Below are 19,418 nucleotides of genomic sequence, written 5' to 3'. Positions count from 1 at the left end.
TATTGTCATGGGAGAAAGTTTTATTGCTTTAAAAATATAAACATTCACTCTGCACATATAATTTCCATAAACTGAAAATTGCTAATCAGACACAATGGCACATTAAATATTCAAAAACTGAAATGCAGTTCTGACTTAAAGGGAACGTTCCCTTAAGTTTATTATAACTAAAGGTTGTCGTTGCACTGAACTAAGTAGTTCCGGTTGACTTGTGCGCTTTTCCAACGCTGCTGATAATTTGCGGACTTTCCAAATTCACGGATCAACGAACGAAATCATGATGTACCGTGTTCCACTGGTAGTTCTCAGCCCTTCGTGGAAGTGGGTTAGCCGTCCTGGATGCATCAGCATCCACCCTTTACGAGTGTCGGTTACCGAGCAGTTGTACCTGTTGGGGTGGGACGGTGTTTTTTTTTAGGAATTTGTAATGGAAATAAAGATACAATGCGAACTCACCTCAGGAAATGACAGCCACCTCCCTCGTAATCGATACCAGCTCGGTTAAGAGCGATGTTTATGGTATAGGTTGATGAATCGTGATGTGGTCTCAGCGATGGTTGCTCGTCTGGACGATATCGTACGACGAAGTTCATCAGCGATCGTGGGGGCTGTGAAAAATACCATTAGTGCATTTTCATTCAAACGAGTATGTCATTTTATACATTGTTTATGAATTCTAATATGGACAGCAATGGATAAAACCAATGTTGAAAGATCACCATTCCCTTACGTAACATTGTCATCACAAGCAACCTATAGGTTATTTGTATTTTTGTACTTTAGGGGGAGACTCAAATTCAACATAATAAGTACTCCCAAGTAACATTTTGATGGCCCAATTAGTCTTGTAGAGGTTTTTGGAACCGTCATAAAACCTAACACTTTTTAATTTGGTTTTATGATGGTTTTGATAATCTCTTCTTGTCTATTTGACTAAAAAAGGTTACTTGGGCTGTTAATATATTGATTGAACTTTGTCCTTTGGCCAGAGATGTGTACTTTTTCAACCTTTAGCGACAGTTTAACTTAAACGTCAGTTTGAAGTAAAGTCATAAGCTTGAACTGTACTTCCAAGCTCACAAACGGTTGCTACAAAACTTTTTGTTGAGTTACGTACGACGAAATCAAGTCTTGAACTTCTTAGTTCGCTCTTCAAGCTATATCCGAACTATTGGTTGCTTGGGATGTTCCTCAACTTGATATTACGAGATAAGTGCTTTTCGTTCAAAATGAAAATGTCTATCGAATGGAACTTATAAAAAGCGTAAACAATGTAAAATGACAAATCCTTTTCAAAAACTCCACTCACATCGTGATAATAACCGATGAAAACCTTCTCCTGCAGTGGTTTGACGTACAACTGTAGAAACTTCAACCACACCTGTTCCAGCCCAACCTGATTCATATGGATGTCCCTTGTTGGGACCGCTTCGTAACCTCCCTGCAAACGCTTATCGCTATGTGTTCCATCTGACCACTTTCCAAATGTTTCAACAATTTCCTTGAGGTGATCGCAAAACGTTTCCGTTGCAATAGCCAACCAGTACACGTCCGGGCAAGGTTGCGTCTGTACGTAGTCCTTTTCCAGCTGTTTGTAATATTCCGGCGAAATGTACTTGGTTTCCCAGTCATGCTTGTTGTTGAACAGCTGGTAGAAATCGGGATGAATTTTGGTCGTATCGTAGTAATCAGAATCGATTAGATGGCCGTACTGTTCTACGTTGATCACGTACATGAAAACCCCCTTAGATCGCATATGCCAGCAGAAGGCCATATCCGGATCAGTACCTTGTAGTTCGTAGCTGGCCAGAGGCAGTACGGATGACTTCACCAAATAGATTGTTGAGATAAAAGGAACGTTCCACTGCCCTAGGATTTTTCTGCTAACGATATCCATGTAGTCACTGGATCGTGCATAGAAGCCTTGACTGCTTAATGCACCCCAGAAATTGCTCCACACTTTCTCTGGGCGATTTAGCATAGGGCTAATGATGCTTTTATTTTGCACTATCAGTTTACGGAGCATATCTGGATTGTCGATGTGACCGTCCGCGTCAACCACCAGCAGATAATCGCACTGCTTCTTAAGGCACTGACTAACAGCTAGCGTTCGTCCTGCTAGCTCCTCATAATCGTCGGTGTAGTCTACCATGCGGTACGATCGGTAGCTACTGCTGTATTTCTCCACAAAAGCGTCGATCGTTGGTTTATGATAATCGACATTATTGTGGATGAGTAGATCCATCTTCTTCAACGGATAGTTGATCCTGGCGATTCCTTCAAACCATTCCTCGATAAACGGAGTTGCCTTTTCAATGAACAGTGCCAACATGACCGTCGGTAGATTTTCTTCATCCAGCTCAATGAGGTCTTCGTTAACTGTCTTGCACTCTCCGTCAACGAATGCTCCAGCTAGATAATTTGCATAACCATTCAGAACAAGCTTACTCGGCCCATTTCCGTGAATTAGGTGAGGAACCGTCGAATACTCCGTATTCTTCAGGAATGCTTCCTTAGTGTCCTCATCCAGCGCGAGTATAACTTGTTCTTCCATACCGTTCAAGTTTTGGAACAATGCAGCAGTGTGGTCTAGCTTAATTTTGAGCTCATTTCGCTGTTTCTCGTCCAGATAGGCCTTCGTGTAGTACAGCTGATCATCGTCCGTGTCCTTCACCGGAGTTTTCAACATGCGATACACCTTCGACGCATATCCCATGAATAACCCCGAGTTCAAATACCGCGTACCCCTGCCCTCCAGCACTGGGTACTTGGCTTTCAGTTCCTCATCTGGCCAGCAGAATCCTTCCGATCCGAACAGGATAGAGGCATCGAAGGTTCGGAATTTTTCGATGATTTTCTCCATGGATGCCAGGAACAGAACGTCGTAACTGTCGGTGAACAGCACGATGCGATCATCGTCGGCTTTGTAGGGTTTCAGGGCGTCTCGCAGCAGGTTGACTTTGTAGCCCCCGCCTAGTCGGGTCATGTCACCTCCGAGCCATGGCTTGCCCATGCCAAGTGTCGTTACCTAGAAGTGGTTGGAAAAACCGCTTTAATTTCTGTGCAATCTAAAACATTTATTGATGCTATACCTCTATTCCATGGTACTTTGCCGAACGGATATATCGGAGGTATCCTTCGGTTGCATTACTTGCCACAGTGAACACTAGAGGAGGTTTTTCTGAAATGAGAAACGATCGAAATTTACAAATTACACTAGCTATAGTTGCTTTTTTTCGATTTTCATAATTTCATAATTTTAAATTGAGTTGTTTGAGTAGAGGAAAAGAGTTTAAAATACACTAGTGGGCCCACGTGGGGTGAAATGACTCAACACATAAAACCTGACTGAAGTACTGAAAGTGACCTGAATATCAGTATTGGAGAATGGTGCTACGATAGATTTACATGAGAAACCTTGTAGACGCCTGGCAGCTGAACCTCCGAAAGTTTTTGATTTTCCAAAATGAATCGACAACTTTTTGTACCTATTCTTGCTTTTTATAAGCAGGTTTCTGGTGGTTTTGCAATCAAACGTGTTTTCTCGGAGATTGAGAAACACCTGGAGACGCAGGGTAGTTGTTGTCTAAGCTATCCGTTTACGAACGAACTTTTGAAATTGTTAATAATCAATAGACGAATCACTAAAGTTGATCTTTGCTACATGGCTTGTACATTCTACAACTGTAATTACTACAGTCGGCAATATTTTTGTGTCTGTGATTATAAGCATGGAACTGTTGCATTTTAAGCTTTTTGTGCTGAAATTCTTCTTGCATTCCTCAAATGCTTCAAAACTCAAGAACAAATAAATATGTACCTATTTCAAATTCCCCTTTATGCTCAATCAACATATTTCTACATAACGACCAGAGATGATCTCGCTGAATTCTGTCCAACGCCATGAGCAAAGCAGGAAGCACAAGATCACACATATGTATGTATGTCGCTTATGGTGCTCCCTAGTGCATGTGTTTACTTTAAACAGCAGATCACAGAATCCGTACCGACCAAAGCGGTAACATATGGCAGCGTAGTGACAGAAATATACCAGCCAGCGCAGCGTGCGGCCTACATGATGTGTGATTTGGTTGGCTTCCATAGCACTACGCAGAGTCGTGGGTGAATGCAACATGCTAAATTTGCATGGATGCGTACGGATTTTTTTAAACTATCGCTATCACCTAAACAACTACTAGTTAGAAGAAGAATTTTCGAAAATTAATCTTCTTCTTCTTGGCATGACGTCTTAACTGGGATAAAACCTACTTCTCAGCTTTGTGTTCTTGTGTGCACTTCCACAGTTATTAATTGAGAGCTTCCTCTGCCAATGACCATTTTGCATGTGTACGTCCTTTTTTTACGTCCATGCTTGGCTAAGCGACAAAAAATTCTACCGCCAAGACAATAAGCAAACTCAACATTTTTATATTTTTTATAACATCTCCGTGATTAGGAGAAGTGCACAAAAATATAAAAATGTCTATTTTGATTATTATTTTGGCAGTAGAATTTTATTTCGCTAAGCCAATAGTGGACGTAAAACAAGGTTTGGGTGTATATCGTGTGGCAGGCATGAAGATACTCTATGCCTATGGTATTTAAGGAAGTTTCCTTCACGAAAAGTTCCTGGACCGACCGGGAGTAGCACCCGTCACCCTCAGCATGGTCATGCTGAATATCTACGGCTTTACAGTTGTGGCCCACTTACCTTACCGGTCAGACTAAGGCCTGATTCGGTGAGAGCTAAGGATTCCTTCGTATAGGCGAATCATATTCATACACCAGTGGGACTTACCACTGTTATGGTAGTGTAATACTACACTTTGAGTAGCGAGAGCTGAGCTACCTCTCGAGTTTGTCTTGTACTATATGTGGAATGTATTCAGAAATGTTGTGATTGTGACCAGAGCAAGATGTGTTTTATTGTACACCGTGTCCCTACTCATTGGATATAATATTAAACCACCTCCGGAGGTGACCGAGCTCCGGATACATGGGTAGTTCAAGCGTATTAGACCTAGTTGTGAGGCAGCAGGGACGAAAGTCCTGGGGCCTGACGCACCCCCCCGCTTGCGAGTCAGCCGCGTAGTCGCCGGCTAAGAATAGGTCTACTAACCCCAATTCAAGGTGTCAAGCGACCCGTGCTGAGGAATGAGTGATCGAGGGGGTGAAAAAGATGCTCGATCTTTAACGGAGCCTGTGGGGTACCTGGGCACCCCCCACAGTAAGCTGTCCCTTACCGCGTTAATGCAGGGCTCTGGCGTGGTGGACATTCTTTCCCGTGCTACTCGTGGGATTTAATCATGAAGTCAAATAAAAATCAGAATCTAGGTGGAAATAGTGGTGGGATCAACCCCTTCGCAAGAAGCGGGTTGATGAGATCTCCGACAAGGAGAAGTGAGGAGATAGGCGCTGGGAGTTGCGTACGCAGCTCAAGCGTGGGTGCTCCAGTCCACTTCCCGGCAAGCCAGCCGGTGGAGGTTATGAACGGAGCGTGGTTGTTGAGGGCCGTCAACCGAGGATCCAAAGGACGGTCCGCAATAGAGGTGGCTGAGCAGCAGCTTGGCAAAATCATCGACTTTGCGTCCACTAAGTCGAACATAAGCAAGGACCTGAAAACAGCCTTGCTTCGACTTAGGGCGTCGATCGACGAAGCCAAGCAGGAGCACGCGGCACTCGCGTTGCTGACTGCTGCAGCAGCGGAGCCTGCAAATGAGAAAGTGCCGAAGTTTACCCAAACGGAGGCCTTCTCCTTCGCAGGAAGTCCGAATAAGGCGGAAGCGACTGCTCGCGACAAACGGGGCAAGCAATCGCAGAAGCGGGCGAGGCAACCGTCAGGCGAGGAGCTGTCTGGCGGTGCCCGCAAGGCCAGGCGAATCATTACCCCGAAAGTCGGTAATAATGCCGGAAGGTCGGACCCCAGCCAGGGTTCCCGGAAAGCTGGGAAGGGTGGGCCTGAAAAGGCTGGCCCGTCCCGGAACGATGGGAACAAGGGGTTGCGACCGCTAGTGGGCCCTCAACAGCCACAGAGTAGGGCGATCCAAGGGGAGGACCCCCCTTGGACGAAGGAAGAGGAAGAAGAAGGCGAATCCGCAGGTAGTAGCGCAGGACGCCAAGCCAAGGCGTAGGAGGGCAGGTGCCAAGCGCGAGAAAGGCGACGCTATCGTCATCAAGACGGAACAGTCCAAGTACTCGGACGTCTTGAAGATGATGCGAAGCGACGCCAAGCTTGAGGGTCTTGGAGCCGACGTACGCAGTATTAGACGTACTCGTACGGGCGAGATGATCCTGGAGCTGAAGCGCCAGAAGGAGCACAAGGGCGCCGCCTATAAGAGGCTGGCAGAAGAGGTCCTTGGTGAGGGTGTGCAGGTGAGGGCTCTGACACATGAGGCGACTCTGAAGGTCAAGGACATCGATGAGATCACCGAAGTGGAAGAGCTCGTCACGGCACTGCGGCAACAGTGCGATGTGCAGGTGGCCGCCGCAGCCGTTAAGCTACGGAAAGGGCCGGCAGGGACACAGATAGCTTTGGTTCAGCTACCTGTGGTGGACGTCAAAAAGTCCGTAAAAGTAGGGAGCATAAAGGTGGGGTGGTGTGTATGTCACCTGACATTCCACGAGCCACCAGAGGTTTGCTTCAGGTGTCTGGAACCAGGACACAAGTCGTGGGACTGCAAAGGCCCCGACAGGCGCAAACTGTGCAGGCGATGCGGCGCTGAAGGTCATAAGGCCCAAAGCTGCACGAGTCCGCCCATCTGCATGATCTGTACCGGGAAATCCTCGAACAACAGACATCCGATGGGTGGTCCAAGGTGCCCGGCCTTCAAGAAAGCCGCAGTGAACAACAAATCACAGTGCAGGTGACGCAGCTGAACCTGAACCACTGTGATGCGGCTCAGCAACTGCTTTGTCAGGCAGTTTCTGAGTGGGAGACGGATATCGCCATCATATCGGACCCATACCGAGTACCCGCCGGCAACGGCAACTGGGTCGCGGATGGGACCAGAAAAATGGCGGCGATATGGACGACGGGTAAATACCCCGTTCAGGAGTTGGTGTCTACTACCTATGAGGGCTTCGTGGTCGCCAAAGTAAACGGGGTCTTCTTCTGTAGCTGTTATGCGCCTCCGCGGTGGCCGATCGAGCAGTTCACGCATATGCTGGACCGCCTAACGACCGTGCTAACAGGGCGAAGGCCGGTGGTAATAGCGGGCGACTTTAATGCCTGGGCCGTGGAATGGGGAAGCCGTTTCACGAACCAGCGGGGTCAGATCCACTAGCGTGCGCAGGGTTCTTGCTTAGGGGGGGCACTATAATAATGGTGCAATATATGTATGATCATGGTGCAAAATAGAATTATGGTGTTACACGCAATATGAATTCCCAAGTAGGGGTTTCAACATGTTGTGGTGCTAACATCGCCAAATACTTCATATTGGGATTCTAGAGAAGGCTTCGGATGGTGATGATATCAAGGCAATACGAAACTTTAATATGAAGTCATTATCTCGACTCTTATAAAATTTTATAAACGTATCAAATACAATGGAGAATATCGAGAAAGTTATCAATTATAGAAAAAAAATATTGTCGTTGTGAAAGAATTTTGATCCTGGACGATTAGAATTGGAGAATGTCAGAATTCCTAGATAGAACATTTTGATCGGAATCCTTGTTGCAATCTACAGAGATTCCTCCAGGATTTCTCGAAAGATTCGTGCATGAGTTACTCCAGGAATTCCCCAAAAAAATAATTCCTTCAGAAATTCCTCCAGGAAGTCTCATATATTTCTCCAGAAATTCCTCAAATGATTCCTCCCGGAATTCCTCCAGTAAATACTCCAGAAATTCTTCCAAAATTACCTCCAGAAATTCCTCCTGAAATTTCTTCTAGGAAAAATCCTCTAGGAATGTCTACCAGAATTCCCCCTATATTTCCTCTAGGGATTCCTCTAGGAATTGCTCCACGGAATCCCCCAGAAAATCCTAAATGAATTTCTGAAGAATATCTTCCTGCAATTCCTCGAGAAATTCCTCCAGGAGTTCCTTCAGAAAATTATCCAGGAAATTCTCAACAAATTCCCCCAGAAATTCCTTCAGAAATTTCTCGAAAAATAACGCCAGAAATTCGCACAGGAATTCCCAAAAAAAAATCCTCCAAGAATTCCTCATGAAATTCCTCCAGGGATTTCGCCAGAAAATCCTCTAGGAATTTCTGCCAGAATTTCTCCAGAGAATCCTAAAAAAATGTCTCCCGGAACTCTTCCAAAAATTTCGCGAGGAATCTCTACAGGAAACCCTCCACATATTCCTCCAGTAATTTCTCCAGGATTTTTCCAGGATTTTTTTTTCAGAAATTCCTCCAGATATTCCTTTAGAAATTCCTCGAGGGGTTCCTTCAGACATTTCTTCAGAAATTCCTCCAATATGCAACCAGTGGTTTCTTTCAGGAATTCCTCCACAGATTCCTGCAGAAATTCCTAAAGGAATTTCTTCCAAAACTCTTTCAGGAGTACCTCCAGGAATTTCTTTAGGATTTTTTTTCCAGAAATTTCTTCAGGAATTTCTCCAGAGATTCATTTCTTCAGAAATTGCTCAGAAACTTCTTCCAGAAATTCCTCCAGGAATTCCTTCAGAAATTCCTCGAGGAGTTCTTTCAGACATTTCTCCAGGAAGCCTCATATATTTCTCCAGAAATTCCTCAAATAAACCCTCCAGGAATTGCTCCAGTGAATGCTCTTAAAATTCCTCCAGAGATCTCTTCTGACATTTTTCTAGGAAAACTTCTGAATATCTGTCTCTCAGAATTCCCCCAATATTTCCTTCACGGATGCCTCCATAACATGCTAAAGGAATTTCTCACGGAATTCTTCCAGGTATTCCTCAAGAAATTTATCCAAGGATTCTTCCATGGATTCCTCCAGGAAATTCTTAAACAATTTCGTCAGAAATTCCTTCAAGGATCCATCCATGGATTTCTTCAGAAATTACACAAAAAATCCTCCAGAAATTCCACCAGGAATTCTTTCAGAACTTTGTTGAGGAATAACTCCTGAAATTCCTCCAAGCATTCCTCCAGAAAATGCTCCAGGAATTTCTGCCTGAGTTCCCCAAGAATGTCTCCCGGAACCCTTCCAAGAATTCCTCGAGTAATTCCGCATTTTCCAGCAATTTATCCAAGAATTCCTGCAGGAATTCATTCATAAATTTCTTCAAAAATTCCTCAAAAAATTCCTCCAGGTATTCCTTCAGAATTTGCTCGAGTAGTTCCTTCAGACATTCCTCCAGAAATTTCTCCAAGATGCCTCCAGGGATTTCTCCCCGAAATTCATCCATGGACTCCACCAGAAAATCGTAAATTAATTTCACCCGAAACTCTTCCAGGAATTCCTCTAGGAGTTCCTCGAATGATTCCGCAAGAAATTCCACCAGGAAATCCTCCACGGAACCCCCTATGAATTTCTCCAGGATTTTTTCCTGAAATTTCTTCAGGAATTCCTCCAGGGATGCAATAATGAATGTCTTCAGAAATTCCTTCAGAAATGCCTCGAGAAGTTCCTTCAGACATTCCTCCATTAATTTTCCAGGAAGCCTCATATATTTCACCAAAAATTCCTCAAATAATTCCTCTGGTAAATACTCCAATAATTCCTCCAGAGATTCCTCCTGATTTTTTTTATCTATATTAACGAGATTCCCATGGATTCCTCCAGGAAATTCTCAAGGCATTTCTTCAGGAATTCCTCCGAGGATTCATCCATGAATTTCTTCAGAAATTCCGCAAAAAATCCTCCGGGAATTCTCCGGGAATGCCAGAAATTCTACCAGGAACTCCTCCAGGAATTCCTCCAGAGATTCCTGACGAAATTTCTTCTAGAAAGAATCATTAAGGAATTTCTCTCGTAACTCTTTCAGGAATTCCTCCTGGAATTTCTCGAGCAATTCTTCCATGGATTCCTCCAGGAAATTATACAGGAATTTCTCAAGGTTTTCAGGGATTTATTCCTTCAACGATTTATTCATGAATTTCTTCAATAGTTCATCCAGAAATACCTCCAGAAATTACTCCAGAAAATCTTCTAGGAATTTCTGTCAGAATTCCTCCAGAGAATCTTAAAGAAATGTCTCCCGGAACCCTTCCAAGAATTTCTTCAGGGATACCTCCATGGATTCCACCAGAAATTTCTCAAAGCATTCATCCAGGGATTTTTCCAGGAAATCCTTCACGGAATCCTCCACATAATCCTAAATCAATTTCTCCAAGAAGTCTTCTAGGAACTCCTCCAGGGATACTTCCATGGAATCCTCATGGAATACCTCCAGGGATTGCTGCCGGAATTCCTACAGAAAATTCTCTAAAAATTTCTGTCAGAATTCCTCCAATATTGTCTCCAGGGATTCTTCCAGAAATTCCTCGATTAATTCCTAAAAGAAATTTTCGCGGATCTTTTCCGGGAATTTCTCTAGGAATTCTTCCAGAGATTTCTTCATGGGTTCCTCCGAAATTTCTTCGGGAATTCATCCATGAGTTTCTTCATAAATTGCTCAAAAAAATCCTTCATTAATTCCTCGAGGAGTTCCTCCAGACATTCCTCCAGGAAGCTTTAAAGATTTGTCCAGAAATTCTTTTAAGAATTCATCCAGGAATTTCTCTAGTTATTCCTCTAAGAATTCATAAATAAATTCCTCCAAAAAATTCTGGAGAAATTTATCCAGAAATACCTCCTGGAATGCAAACATGGATTCTTCCAGAAATTTCTCCAGAGATCCCTGAAGAAAATCATCCAGGGATTCCTCCAGGAATGTTTCGCAAAACATACCTCAAAGAATTCTTTCGGGAATTCCTCCAAGAATTCATCCATTCATTCATTCAAAATTACAGTAATTCCAAAATACAGTAATTCCATCTTGAATTTCTACAGGGATTCCTCCAGGAATTTCTGCAAGGATACCTTAAGGAATTCCTGCTCGAATTTCTCCAGAAAATCCTGAAGAAATTTCTCCCGGAACTCTTCCAGGAATTCCTCGAGAAATTTTTCCAGGGATTTCTACAGAATATTTTTTCTGGTATTTTTCCAGGAATCTCTCTAGAAATTTCTCCTTGGACAACTATAAAAATTTATCTAGTTTTTGCTCCAGAAAATCTTCTAAAAAAATCTTCATGGATACCCCCAAGAATTCTTCTAGGTATTCCTCCAAGAGTTCATCCACGGATTTCTCCAGAAAAAAAAACTTTTCCAGGAACTGTTCGTGAAATTCCTCTAGCAATTCCTCGAAAAATTTCGCCAGGAATTCCATCAATGAATTTCTTCAGATATTCCTCAAACATCCCTCTAGGAAATCTTTCAGAGGATTGCTCGAGGAATTCCTTTAATCATTCCTCCTGGAAGCCGCAAATATTTTTCCAGAAATTTTTCAAAGATTTCCTTCAGGAAATCCTCCAGAATTTTTTCCAGAAAAACCTTTATGGATTCTTCCAGAAATTTCTCTAGAAATTCTCCAGGGATTCATCCTTGAATGCCTTCACAGATTCCTTCAGGAATCCCTCCTAGGATTACAGGGATTTTTCCCGGATCTTTTCTGGAATTTCTCTAGGGATCCTTTAGGGATGTCTCCATGGGTTCCTCCAGAATTTCTTCGGGAATTCATCCAGGAATCCATCCATGAGTTTCTTCAGAAATTACTAAAAAAATCCTTCACAAATTCCTCGAGGAGTTCCTCTAGACATTTCTCCAGGAAGCCTTATTCCAGAAATTCCTTAAAGAATTCATTCAGGAATTTCTCTAGTTATTCCACCAAAAAAAATTTCAGGAATTTATCCAGAAACACCTCCCAGAATGCAAACAAGGATTCCTCCAGGAATTTCTCCAGAGATTCCTCATCAAAATCATCCAGGAATTTCTCCAGGAATGTTTCGCAAAAAATACCTCAAAGAATTCTTTCGGAAATTCCGCCAGGAATTCCTCCATTATTCCTTCAAAAATTCCCTCGTTAATTCCATCTTGAATACCTCCGGGAATTTCTACAGAGATTCCTCCAGGAGTTTTTGCAGGGACTCCTAAAGGAAATCCTGCTTGGATTTCTCCAGAAAATCCTGAAGAAATTTCTCCCGGAACACTTCCAGGAATTCCTCGAGAAATTTTTCCAGGGATTTCTACAGACTTTTTTTAGGGATTTTTTTTTTCTAGAATTTTTCATGGAATCTCTCCAGAAATTTCTCCTGGGACAACTATAAAAATTTCTCTATTATTGCTCCAGAAAATCATCTAAAAAATTCTTCATGGATTCCTCCAAGAATTCCTCTAGGTATTCCTACAAAAATTTATCCACGGATTTCTCCAGAAAAAAACTTCTCCTGGAACTGTTCCAGGAATTCCTCGAAAAATTTCTTCAGGTATTCCTCCAGGGATTCATCAATGAATTTCTTCAGATATTCCTCAAAAATCCCTCTAGGGATTCTTTTGCTCGAGGAGTTCCTTTAATAATTCCATTTCAAAGAATTCCTTCAGGGAATCTTCCAGAAATTCTTCCAGGAATTCCTACATTTTTTAGGAATTTCTCCAGAAAAACCTCTAGGGATTCTTCCAGAAGTTTCTCCAGTAATTCTCCATCCAGGGATTCATACTTGAATTCCTTTACGGATTCCTTCAGGAATTCCTCCTAGGATTACAGCAGGGATTTCTCCAGGAATTTTCCAAAGCTTTCTCTAGGATTTCCTCTATGAAAGTCTCCAGGGATTCCTCCAAGTATTCCTCCTGAAAATCCTCCAGAAATTCTTCCAATGATTCTTGAAAGAATGCCTCCAGGGAATTCCTTCAATAATTTTTCCAGCAATTCCTTTAGTAGTTCCTCCTGCAAATTCTACAGGAATTTCTCTAGACTCCTCTTCCAGTTTTTGAGAGCTCCGTTCAAGAATTTTTCCAAGCAGTTCAGTTCAGTCCTTCAGGGATTCCTTCAGAAAGTCCTTCAAGGATTCCTCCTGAAATTTATCCAGGGGTTTCTCCTAGAATGCCTCCACGAATTACTCCAGATATTTCTCGAGCTGGTAAAATGATTCTCAAAATGATCCACGGAATGCTGTTTTGGTGCGCGAATCACAAAATGGTATATAAAATTCAATTGTGGATGATACAATGAACACCAAGAAGGTGCATAGAATTTTAAAAAGGTGTGTGATGTGAGTATGGTACATTATATACCTTAATGATCAAGGAAACGTCTAGATAGTGCATGCGTGACAAGTAAATGCAATTTGATTTATAGAATGCTAAGATAAAACATGAGATTTGGAGATGGTGTAAAATGTTGGTGCTGCGTAAAAATTAAATTGCGTACGGCAATAGAGGTGTGATGTCACCGTTATGGTGCATTAAATGCTGATATGGAGCATGTCATTCAAAGAGACATTAAAGTTGACATCTTACAAGAAATGCTATTTCGATGTACGAAACTTCATACAACAATAATGGTGCTATAGATGCCTGGATGATATAGTGAACGCCACGATTACGCATTGAAAGCTTTAGTAATGCATGAAATTTAACGAAGGGGTGCATTATTTCGCAATTAGAACGCAATGTGAACATCATGGTGGTGCATGGAATGAATGATGTCTGTATGGTGCATTAGCTTCACCATGATTCTGTTATACTCGTTATTTTTCATATTAAGGTGCACTTGCAATTCGTGCAAAGGTGCAGGAAACTCAATGTGGCACAGAAATCAACATGTTCCAGGTACGTGGAATACTATTTTGTATGCAATATGCCAATATGGTGCATCAAATTCAAATGTAAACCACATCAGAATGGTGCATAAGATACCTAGATGGTATAATGAATGCCAAAATGGTGCATGGAAAGCTTTGAAGAAGGCGTATGATGCTAGTGTGCTGCATTAGCTGTCACCGTTATTCAAAGATTGTCAACATGTTGCATGGTTAGGTGCACGAATTGCAAAAATGGTGCATAGAATACAAAAAAAAGTATTTTATTATTTTATGATTTTATGCTCCCAACATAATGGTGCATCAGATGTCTAGATGATATAATAAACGCTGAAATGGTGCTTGGAAAGCTTTGATGGTGCATGAAATTTCATGATGGTGCAAATCAGTATGATGCATTAGATTCCTAGTTGATTAAAAGATAGTGCATGAGATCATCATAATGCGTGGATACCAAGATCATTCTGTGGACGCTTTGAAGAAGGTACATGATGTTAGTGTGCTGTATTAGTTGTCACCGTTATTCAGCGACACTCGACATTGTGTATGGCTAGGTGCACGAATTGCAAAAATGGTGCTTGGTATTCAATGTGGTGCCGAAGTCACCATGGTTTACGTACATGGATTACAGTTTTGGAATACGAAATGCCAAAATGGTGCATGTTATTCGAATATGGTGCTGACATCACTGATTAGTTCAAAGATGGTGCGTGAAATTAGCCTAAAAATGATTCTGAGAACATCATGGTTGTGCATGAGATACTAAGAAATTGTATGTATCAAGGCTGCATTTGTTGCCACCATGATTCAGTGATTCTCAACATTGGGTGGTTATATCTAAAATGCAAGAAATGCAAAAATGATGCATAGAATTTAATGTGGTGCGGAAGTCAACATGGATCAGGTACATGGAATACAATTGGGTGTACGATATGGCAGAATTGAGCTTATAAAATTCAAAGGTGAATTAAATGACGCGTAAGATGGTGCTTAAATATTCATGTGATCATCATGGTGGAGCATGGAATGCAAAGGAGCTACATGATGTCTGTATGGTGCATTAGTTTTACCATGATTCAGTTATACTCAACAAATTCCATATGTAGGTGCACGAATTGCAAAAATGGTGCAGGAAACTCAATGCGGCACAGAAATCAACATAGTCTAGGTACAAGGAATGCTATTTTGTATGCGAAATGCCAAAATTGTGCATCAAATTCACTTGTGAACCACATCATAATGGTGCATAAGATGCCTAGATGATATAATGAATGCTAAAATGGTGGATGGATAGCTTTGAAGAGGGTGCATGATACTAGATGATGCATTAGTTGACACCGTTTTTCAAAGCTTATCAACATGGTTAGGTGCACAAATTGCAAAAATGGTGCATAGCATACAAAAATGTATTTTATGTGATGCTCACGGCAATACGGTGCTTTAGATGCCTAGATGATATGATAAACGCTGAAATGGTGCTTGAAGAGCTGTGATGGTGCATGAAATTTCATGATGGTGCATATCAGTATGAGGTATTAGATACTTAATTGATAAAAATACATTTCATACGATCATTATAATGCGTGGATATCTAGATCATTCTGTGGACATCATGATGGTGCATTGAAAGCTTTGAAGAAGGTGCATGATGTTAGTGTGCCGTATTTGTCGTCACTGTTATTCAGTAATTCTCGTTATTTTGTATGGTTTGGTGCACGAATTTCAAAAATGGTGCTTAGAATTCAATGTGGTGCTGAAGTCACCATGGTTCACGTACATGGAATACAGTTTTGGAATACGAAATGCCAAAATGGTGCATGTTTTTCAAATGTGGTGCTGACATCACTGATAAGTTAGAAGATGGTGCGTGAGTTTAGCCTAGATGGTTCTGAGAGCATTATGGTTGTGCATGAGATACTAAGAAATTGTATGTGTCAATGGTGCACCATAGGTCAGTGATTCCCAACATTGCGTGGTAAGATCCAAGATGCAAGAATTGCAAAAATGGTGCATAGAATTTTTCATAGAAGGGGGGGCAAGTGCCCCCCCTTGCCCCCCCTCTGTGCACGCTAGTGGTCAGATCCTGCTAGAAACACTGGCCATCTTAGATGTCGACTTGGCTAATGTCGGTACCAAGAGTACCTTTAGTCGAAACGGAGCGGAGTCAATTATTGACGTGACCTTTTGTAGTCCTGGCCTAACAAGTAGTTCGAACTGGAGAGTAGATGATGGCTACACTCACAGCGACCACCTGGCGGTTCGCTACAGTATCGACTACAATAATAGCAGACAGCGGATAGAAGAAGAGGCGGCTAGGCCAAGGCCAAGCCCTCGCAGGTGGAAGACATCATACTTCGACGAAGGGGTATTTAGGGAGGCGCTCCGCCGTGAGCGAAACTTAATCGGTTTAGACGGCGACGAGCTGGTAGCGGTGCTCTCACGTGCGTGTGATGCAACCATGCCTAGGCGAGTCCACCCTAGAAATGGGAGGCCACCGGCTTACTGGTGGACCGACGCGATTGCGGACCTGCGCCGCGCCTGCCTACGGGCTAGGCAGCGGATGCAGCGAGCACGATCAGAGGAAGAGCGAAACGAACGGCGGGTGGTGTTCGCCGCTGCAAAAGCCGCGCTTAAGACCGAGATAAGAGCAAGCAAAAAGGCCTGCTTTGAGGGTCTCTGTCAGAGTGCCAATACGAACCCGTGGGGTGACGCCTACAGGATCGTTATGGCCAAGACGAGAGGTGTGATGGCTCCTACAGAGCAATCTCCAGAGATGTTGGAGGGGATCATTGGAGGACTTTTTCCGCGTCATGATCCTAGTCCTTGGCCTCCTTTCGTAGGACAGCCGGGGACTGGGGCTGGCGATGAGGAGAGGGTCACCGATGTGGAACTTGCGGGGATAGCTAAGTCCCTTAGCGTAGGTAAGGCCCCAGGTCCGGACGGAGTTCCGAACCTGGCCTTAAAAGTAGCTATTGCAGAAGCTCCCGAGATGTTCAGGTCTGCTATGCAGAAATGCCTGGACGAGAGAGTTTTTCCAGAAGCTTGGAAGAGGCAGAGCCTGGTACTATTGCCAAAGGCGGGGAAACCACCCGGAGACCCGTCGGCATATAGACCAATATGCTTGATTGACACGGCGGGGAAGGTGCTCGAAAAGATCATCCTCAATAGAATGTTGCGGTTCACCGAGGGCGAAAATGGTCTTTCGAGTAACCAGTACGGCTTCCGGAAGGGGAGGTCCACCGTAGACGCTATCTTGTCGGTTACAAAAACCGCCGAGAAAGCACTCGAGCCTAAGAGGAGGGGAATTCGCTTTTGCGCGGTAGTGACTCTGGATGTAAGGAATGCGTTTAATAGCGCCAGCTGGTCTGCTATTGCCGATGCGCTCTTGCGTCTGGGGATACCGGAGTACCTGTACAAGATTCTCGGAAGTTACTTTCAGAATCGTGTACTAGTCTACGACACGGAGGTGGGTCGGAAGTGCTTTCACATAACCTCAGGAGTCCCGCAAGGTTCCATCCTGGGTCCGGTGTTATGGAATGTCATGTACGACGAGGTGTTGAGGTCAGAGTATCCAGTGGGAGTGGTGATTGTCGGATTTGCCGACGACATTACGCTCGAAGTCTACGGTGAAACGATCGAGGAGGTAAAGTTGACTACCAACCACTCGATCAAGGTTGTGGAGGCGTGGATGCGGTCCAGGAAACTGGAGCTGGCTCACCACAAGACAGAGGTGACGGTTGTTAACAACCTGAAGTCGGAGCAGCAGACGGAGATCAGTGTAGGGGACTGTACTATCCTGTCAAAGCGCTCCGTCAAACACTTGGGCGTGATGATCGACGATAAGCTTACCTTCAGTTTGATCGCAGATGCCGTCGTGAATAGACGCATGCAAATGTGCTCTTAGCAGTCAGCTTTGTCTTTGCCATCAGTTTGTGCTGTGTAGGCAAACGTTATCGCGCGCGCATTGTCTCCCGGTCGTTCACCGTTGTGTCGGTCGTCTGTGGTGCCGCTTTGTGTCGTCGGAAGCAATTTAATTGCACCGAAATGTGTGAGTTGATCAACACCGCACAGTTTCGATTCCCGGTCGGTAGCCCTCGACCAACATGGACAGATATTGCAAACTTTTTAAAATCGCTGGAAACGGATTTGCTGCTCGTCGAGACAGCATATAAAACAGCAAAGGATCGCTCGCTGTTTGTAAAGTTTGTGTCTTCGGAAGCGATGATGGAGGCATTGAGAAAAAATGCGGACCCGAAGAAGTTTCTTTACGCAAATGGACAAACCGTGGAAGTGTGTATGTGCGTCGCTGGCGCCAATGTCCAGTACGTCCGGATTTTCGATTTGCCCCCGGAATTGAGTGACGATCGTTTGTCGCTGGTACTCGCAGAGTATGGCAAAATCGAAAAAGTAGTTCGCGAAAAATTTCCGGCTGACTCAGGACTTGGACACATTTTCAACGGCGTGCGTGGTGTATACATCGACGTTGAAAAGGACATCCCTCCTGCGATTGACATCGGAAACTTGAAAGGACGTATTTTTCACGACGGACTGAAAGATGTGTGCTTCTTGTGTCGAGCAATGGGCCATAAGAAGAGTTCCTGCCCTCAACGTGGAAGTGGGAAACATCAGGAGGAGCAACGCAAAAAGCCGGAGTCCACCTCGTATGCCGCTGTCGTGTCTCGGGGCGGGGTGACATCATCAGAAGCATTGGTCATTTCGGAAGATGATATCATTGAAGTTTCGGAAGACATCGTTGAGTCATTGGACACACTAGATGTGGAACAAGATCAACCAACTGATTGTGAATCCGGTGTTCAGGAAAAACGTCCGATGACACAAATGGAAAAGCTGGAACAAGTGGCCAAGGCAATACATGAAGCGATGGGGAATCCGACCGCTGAGCAGCGCCGAGCTCAGTACGCCGCGTCCGGCTCCAGTTCAGGTGTTAGGAAGAAATGCGCACGAAGAACATTTTATTAGTTTTTTTTCGATTGTTTTTAGAATAAGAAATTATTCGCCCAGAAAAGTGGCTCCGTAAAGTTTTTATGTAAACAAATGAGCCTTAATAAATGACTTGGAAAAAAAAAAAAAGCTTACCTTCGGTAGCCACGTCGATTATGCCTGTAAAAGAGCCTCCACAGCTATTGCGGCACTGTCCCGGATGATGTCCAATAGCTCTGCGGTGTACGCCAGTAAGCGCAAGCTTCTGGCTAGTGTTGCTACGTCCATACTTAGGTATGGCGGCCCGGCGTGGGGCACCGCGCTAAGTACTAAATGCTACCGACGGAAGCTGGAAAGTACTTACAGGCTTATGTGCCTGAGGGTTGCGAGCGCGTACCGTACCGTGTCACACGACGCTCTCTGCGTCATTACTGGTATGGTGCCTATCAGCATTCTTATCAGTGAGGACATGGAGTGCTTCGAAATGCGCGGCACAAGAGGCATACGCAGGACTGTCAGGATGGCCTCTATGGTCAAATGGCAGCGCGCGTGGGACAGTTCCACCAAAGGAAGGTGGACCTATAGGTTGATACCGAGGGTAGATAGTTGGATTAATAGGCGCCATGGGGAAGTCACATTCCACCTGACACAGGTCCTTACAGGACATGGTTGCTTCCGACAGTATCTACACCGTTTCGGGCATGCGGATTCTCCCGAATGCCCAGTGTGCAATGGTTTAGAGGAAACG

At 43.9% G+C, this 19,418-nt stretch overlaps 1 protein-coding gene across 1 annotated transcript in view; it reads right to left on the bottom strand.

Annotated features, from left to right (window-relative positions):
- LOC134289980 (procollagen-lysine,2-oxoglutarate 5-dioxygenase) overlaps positions 1 to 19,418 on the bottom strand; it is a 35,184-nt gene continuing 15,766 nt past the window's right edge. Inside the window, exons 2-5 of the mRNA XM_062856867.1 lie at positions 3,093 to 3,181; positions 1,310 to 3,028; positions 457 to 608; positions 1 to 388 (exon numbers count right to left, since the gene is read on the bottom strand). Of these exons, the coding sequence (XP_062712851.1) occupies positions 256 to 388; positions 457 to 608; positions 1,310 to 3,028; positions 3,093 to 3,181 (2,093 nt within the window). The 3' untranslated portion in view covers positions 1 to 255. The remainder of the gene's footprint in view (positions 389 to 456; positions 609 to 1,309; positions 3,029 to 3,092; positions 3,182 to 19,418) is intronic.

The sequence above is a fragment of the Aedes albopictus genome, chromosome 3 (assembly GCF_035046485.1).
Source record: "Aedes albopictus strain Foshan chromosome 3, AalbF5, whole genome shotgun sequence".
Classification (NCBI taxonomy): domain Eukaryota; kingdom Metazoa; phylum Arthropoda; class Insecta; order Diptera; family Culicidae; genus Aedes; species Aedes albopictus.
The sequence above is the reverse complement of the archived record's forward strand: the minus strand, read 5'-3'. Positions and strand labels throughout refer to the sequence as shown.